The sequence below is a fragment of the Carassius auratus genome, chromosome 15 (genome assembly GCF_003368295.1).
Source record: "Carassius auratus strain Wakin chromosome 15, ASM336829v1, whole genome shotgun sequence".
Taxonomy (NCBI): Eukaryota; Metazoa; Chordata; class Actinopteri; order Cypriniformes; family Cyprinidae; genus Carassius; species Carassius auratus.
Window position 1 is genome coordinate 24,396,397 of NC_039257.1, and position 6,636 is coordinate 24,403,032.

At 38.6% G+C, this 6,636-nt stretch overlaps 2 protein-coding genes across 3 annotated transcripts in view; one reads left to right on the plus strand and one right to left on the minus strand.

Moving 5' to 3' along the window:
• The window catches only part of LOC113115415 (tyrosine-protein kinase receptor UFO-like), a 1,029,470-nt gene that overhangs the window by 782,594 nt on the left and 240,240 nt on the right, over positions 1–6,636 (plus strand). The window lies entirely within an intron of this gene.
• On the minus strand, positions 2–6,535 carry LOC113115429 (pannexin-1-like). Its single transcript, XM_026282999.1, has 6 exons — positions 6,118–6,535; positions 4,854–4,978; positions 2,331–2,539; positions 1,568–2,069; positions 1,212–1,368; positions 2–670 (listed from the first exon to the last, which is right to left on the minus strand). Exons 1-6 carry the CDS (start codon positions 6,299–6,301, stop codon positions 594–596), a joined length of 1,254 nt encoding a protein of 417 aa, XP_026138784.1. The 5' UTR covers positions 6,302–6,535; the 3' UTR covers positions 2–593.

Sequence of the window (6,636 nt, forward strand, 5' to 3'; positions counted from 1 at the left end):
AAAAGAAAAAAAATCTTTTTTTATTTTTCAGAACAAAGACACAAAACATGATTCACACAAGTATTAAAAATGCCATGGATGCAGAAAACAAATGGACAAATCAATCTGCGCAGAAACGGCAGATAATCCAATTTCATCCTCTTCCCACAATTCACATTTCAAAAAGATTCTCAGATTAACATTTTCATTCAGTTTATTACATTTTCCTCATTATTTCAGAATGAGAGAATCAGCAGACACTCACAGGCAGCTTTGGTCTGGTGCGTGACAATGTGAGCATGGACCTGAATAAGTCAGTTTTACAAGTCAAGTAAAGGCATCATTTCCACACAATAACTCTTCATCTTCTGCTATGAAACTAAGGTAATATAAAGCAGTTCATATCCAACCCCACAAGAAGCACTAAAACAGGATCTGACTGCAGTCCGTGAGTCTTAGTAATGCATTCATCATGAAAGGACGGCATTCTCCCAGTCTTCCTCCATCTATTCCTCTGTGTGCTCCAGATGTTCACACATCTTCCTCTTCCTGTGTGTGCTCCAGGTGTGTGACGCAGCACTCTCTGTACACACCACAGCCCAGCTCAGCTCAGCTCAGATCACCCTCTGACGCACAACCTTCTCTCCATCAGGACTTCTCACGCCAGCATCCTGCAGCAGAGGAGAGACCTCTGGAGAAACACACACACTGAGTCAGTGTCTGATCACTTCATCACTACTCTACCTTAAAGTGCCCCGCTTACACCTTTTTGACTATTGCCTTTCATGTTTTAAATGCCAAACTCGATTTTTCACCTTTTTTTGTAACTGCCTTGTTTTTTCTTTCTTTCCTATGTTGTATTTTATGATATTATCTTGAGATCTAAAGGTATTCTGTGTGTGCGTGTAAGTATGTTGTTTATGTTTTTTTTCTTCCTCAATTATATTTACACAAAATAGTAGCCAGTGTTGTTTTTACACTTAATCAGGTGAGTGTATCGTGACTGTTTAAATGCACCTCGTTGAAGTGTCAGTGCACTTGTGAGGTGTTTTAATGTAAAGCCATGTGAGAACAAGGTTAACTATTTTCCACTATATTTTGGATTGCCGTAGCATTATAAGTTTTTTTTAAAGAACTAAGAAATCATGCATCCAAAGAGCACCAATTTATTAACTTTATACCCCTGTAAAAAAAAATTATATTGCATATTTTTGATGTATAAACTACCACACCTTTCATTTCAATGTCACCATTGTTGGTGCTGTTGATTTTCTGGTCCTTTCCTGTCAATCTGCCGTCCACCACATCGGTCTTAACCTGTCCAAGAGTCTGCAACAGCTGCAAGGCGTCAAACGAGTCCTCTCCCTGCTCTTTTAACAACTCCAACACCTGCAAACATAAAACACACACATTAAAAAACTCTCTCTTACACCAAAAATCAATACGAACTTAAACAAATGCATTTTGAAATTGGATGCAGCAGTTTATGATTAAATGACTAAACTGGATGAATGAATAAATCTTTACGATGTACTATTATACCCAAAGAATGGAGCAGAGAGACTATAGGCATCACACATCAACACACCTTCAGGCACTTATAACTCTTCAGCTCACTGAGGTTCTCCTCCAGAAACAGCAGGTACAGTGCTTGATCATCCCAGGTCACCGGTCCAAACTGCATTACCCCTATAGTGGGTAACATCTCGTAGGGTTTCAAGAAGCCCAAGGTCCTTCTGAACGGAACCAACATGGCGTACAAGCACAATGGCACCAGCAGCAGATACACACACAGATTGATGTAGCTCAGGAGCTGAAAGATGCCCACAGCGACAAGCTTGCACTGCATGGCCGGAGGAACTGAGGAGTCGTTGAGAACCGCTCCGGTGCGGATGTCACATTGAAACTCATCTGTGAAGGAGAGATGGATGTAAAAGCAGAGGTAGATGCAGGCTAGCACGAGGGCCAGGAAAGTGATGGTGCGGCAGAGGAGGTATCGGATCAGTAATCCTCGAGAGAAGCGCTTGGTCCTCAGGTACTGCTCCACCAGAGGATATTTAAAGTAGCTCTCGGTAAGATCTCTCACAGAGCTGAAGAAGAAAAAAACATGCATCAATAACAGGATTGAAATGTTATGGGTGTGTAATAGGAATGGTATGATTGGTGAGAGATGGAAGTGAAAAGAAAAAAGTTTGTGAAAAAGCAACTTTTATAGAAACGTAATGTTGGGAGGGTAGCTTGAGTGTGTGTGTGTATTTCAATAGCCATGTGACAGCCCTGTGTGCTCTGAAAGTACATCAAGAAGAACTGCCAGACGTGTGTGTGTGTGTGTGTGTGTGTGTCCAGTTTACCTGTGTGAGTCCATGCGGGCTGACTCAGTGTCCAGTTTTCCTGCTGTGTAAAGGCATTTCGACAGTTTGACGGCTCTGTTATAGGACCGGTCCAGTTCTTCCATTATAAAGGTCAGATCAGAAGAAAGCACTGGAGCTCCTGTGAAGCGCCAATACAACGCCGGCAAATAAACTGATACTGCCACCAGCAGCAGCACATAAGGGAAGAACTGCAGAGAGAGGGGAGAGAAGTGCAGTTTAGGGCCTAATAAGATTTGTGTGAGCTGCTGTGTGGACCGGACGGGTGACAGGCACGATGGGTTGCATGTCCATTTAGCCAACACTATTTCAACAAATTCTGTCACACGGTCTGAAGACACGGTCTGTTTTTGTAAACAAGTTGGGCTGCGTGTTTGTTAATTGTTTTAAATGTATTAGCTCAGAATGCCTAATGGTTAAATGCTTGAGTAACATGAAACAATAAATGATTTTTGTCTACTACTTGTAGAAGATTTAATGCGGGTGCAGTCTGGGTCACTGTTTTTATGCAGTTGAGTCAAGTTTGGGTATTGAATTAAATTAGCGTTGCTGTCGGATAGCAGGGTGGGTGCAGGTTTATCAAACAGGACCCACACAGGACTCTTTCCTACAATACATTCATGATTTTGTTTGGGGAAAAAAATTTCTTTATTATAGTTTGAAGTAAATAAAAACTTAGTTTCTTTATGAAGCCTCTTTAGACTTTTGTATGTTTGGATACAATCATTATTTTAGCAATTTATGTGGCAAAAATGTACACACCTTAAAGTAACGAGGGAGAAAAAATAAAATATTTCTGTTTGGTATTGTCTCAGCTTTTGCATATCTTCACACAAACTTTAGAGATGTAATCTGACTGTTAACACTTTGCATTGGTAAATGAAGAAGTGGTAAATCAATCACATGTCCAATACGGAGTGCCACAAGGCTCTATTTTAGGACCTTTTTAGTTTTAGTTTTAGGATACACAGCTTTATATTTCCTCAAAGCTGCATAATATTTAAAGTTAAGATAATAGTCATTTTATACTGAATAACTCAAAATTAAAACACTAATTAGACTGAGAACACAACAGGTCTTGCCAAAAAAAGTTAAGCCACACATTAATATAATAACGTTATGTAGCAAATTAGCTCAAAAGAGAAATGTATATAAATAATAACAATTATGTTTAATTACAACTATTTAAATCAGGTAGCAGGACCAGAGACTTCTGTAATTTGTGCACAGAAGTTTTATTAACTAAATGCTAACACACAGTTAATCTAAACAAACAAACAAATAAACATACATACAAAAGGCAGCGAAAGTGGATGAAGCCATTAAAGAAACCAGAGAATGCAGTTATGGGAAATGAGTCGGAGTTTTCCATAGTATTAGGTTTAGTATTAGCTGTAGAATGCCTCAAGCATTTGATGGAAATGTTACGCTCCTCAACATATACTGTTATGGTGCTACAAACATGTTAACAACATGCTAGTCACTAGCTAATCATGCTACCAACATGCTAGTTTACTATTTCTTATGTATCTATCCGTCTATTAATCTATATATTTTTCTAATAGATTTTATTGCCTTCAAAACTACTTAAAATTAGTTCAACCTGAAAACCCTCAAACTTGAAACTTTTAAAACAATGTAAAATTTTCCGGCTAGGCTTCTCTGCCTACAAACTTTACTATATAGTTTGCATATGTAACTCGACTGGAAGTTGATGCAAAGACTACTAAAGGGTCCTATAACACTAATATGTAGCATAAGTATCCACATATAATGTAAACTCTCAATTAGATCATCCGAAGATAAATTCAGAGAGAACCTACATGAAATCAAAAGCATACATAAAACAGTATATAATACAAAACACAATATACAATACAGTAATAATACACACAGTGACCTGAGGATATGTGATATGAAGGTCAAAGAAAGGGCTGTCTGTGAATGAGAGTCATTCATGCTAAATGAATAAAGAGTTGTTCTGCCTGTATTCTTTAGGGCAATGAAACCAATGTTATCATCATGAACCAGAGGCCCGTTCTGCTTTTCTGAGGTGTTCGATGCATTTTTGGGTATGAGTCCATAGACGCTCATAGTTGGCTTGTTGTTATAAGTCCTCTTTCACCACGCGCTCATAATTATTAAATTAAATCTTGCATCCTCCAAAAAGTATGTTAGGTTTCGTCTGGGACAGAGGAAGTCTTACTTAGATCTGCCACTTAACATTTGTATTGTTTTACCACTATATTATTTACAATACACAGCATGGTTTTTTAATGATATTTTCAGATGGGGGTCTTCACCTATGCATGAAAAGACAATACCCATCAGGAACTAATGAATCTGAGAGCACATTAGAAATGTGTGAGAGCGTGTTATAGTCTATGAGATGTTATAATCAGATATGAGGTGCTAATGCAGCATGCTCTGCTGAGTATCTCTTCAGCTAGCACACATAAATCCTGAGGAGAACCCAGTAAAGAGTGCAAGTGTTGGGTGGTGTACCTTGTGCAGCCACAGCGGCAGTCCTCCTGTGTCCTGTGTCTGCACTGCAGCCCAGCAGAACGAATCCACATACGCTGCCTGACGCCACGAGAACTTCGTCGGGGAGAAACAACTAATCTGTGTACCTACAGGAAAGAGAATCGGATATTTTAGACTTTTGCATCTTTTCTTTAAAGCTTGAACATGAACATTTATCTTACATTTTCACATCATGTTTCACATCAAATTGATCAAAATAAAACAAAAAAACAAGTCGCACACAAGATCAGTAATCTTAAGATATTACAACAGTCAAGTCTTTCAGGTTTCTGTGCTAAAATATGCAGTGTGTAAAACTTCCTCATTAGGAAACAACACAAACGAGGGACTCCAGCTGGAGAAAAACTAAACAAAAATAAAGCTGTAAAACGTCATTTGATACTGTTTTGGCTGCTACGATGGGCTCAGTGCTAAAATGTTTTCTGCAGATAATTAAACACCAAAAAAAGCATTGCATTTTCATCTGATACACTAACTCAAACATTTGTGCTTGTGTTTTTTGTTTTTTACATCAGTTGCCTTACTATATGAGAACAATCTCACTTTAACATTTACGTTAGTTGTTATTGATCAATTTCAGATGATTCCAGACACATTATTATTCAAGTTGATCTTATTTTCCATCAAACCGTTTACATTTTTTTGTTTGATGCTAAATAAAAATTACGATTAAAAATAGAAATAGTTTGAAGTGAGACGTAGCAAGTATATTAACTTTTTAATGCCGAACTTCATGTTTAAAATAAAATAATAATTTTGCAATAGTATACAATAAACGTAACTTATAATAATGCTATATATATATATATATATATATATATATATATATATATATAAATTTATCAATGTAATGTTCTTAATATAATAACATTCAGCATAATCTGCTGTAACAGCTACTGAAGACGAACACCTCTGAAGATGAATACAGTAGCTTTACCAATCCAGAGCAGATTATGATCAAAGAATAAACTATCATAACTACTTATCCTGAAAGTTACTTCAGAGTTCAGACTGTTTGGAAATGAAAGTCAGTGAAACTCTGTGGAATCCCCCAGGTGTGGTAGTTATACTGGAAACTGATCTGTTATTGAACAGATACTGTGTAACAACTACTGTGTAAACAGTGAAAGAACACATGGCACGTGTGCATGCCTTCACTGCTCTCAACACTGCACACATCAGCATCATCAGATGGGAAAGAGTTCCTAGAGAGAGAGATACAGACCGACAGACACCTCCTGGGCGAAGGCGAGAGAGATGAGCAGGAGGGGCAGTCCCACAGCCACACAGGTCACCATCTTATCCAGGGCCAGCTCCAGACGGATGCCTCTGTAGCGGTTCTCTGAGGCGGGCTCCTTCAGCACGAAGTCCGTGAACACATAGTCTGTGGCGGCGTGCGCTATCGCCATCACTCTCCTCTCTTATCACCTAATAAAGTTCTCCAAATCACCAACATCCACACTGCGTTCAACTGACTGAAGAAGGCGCTCAGAAAGTACTCATTGTCCCAATCTGTACTGAATACCGACAAGCTTTAACGAATACCGATGTAGATAAGCAAACAACGACACTATTTCCCCAAACATTTAGTTCTTCTTGTTTTTCTTGTTGATCTTCTTCTTCTTCTTCTTCTTCTGGGGTTTAATCGCGGTTGGCAAACAGACGACAGCGCATTCACGCCACCTGCTGGACTGGAGTGTGCACCGTGGATGTAACGGGAATAACTGAACTCAAGTCAAGTCAA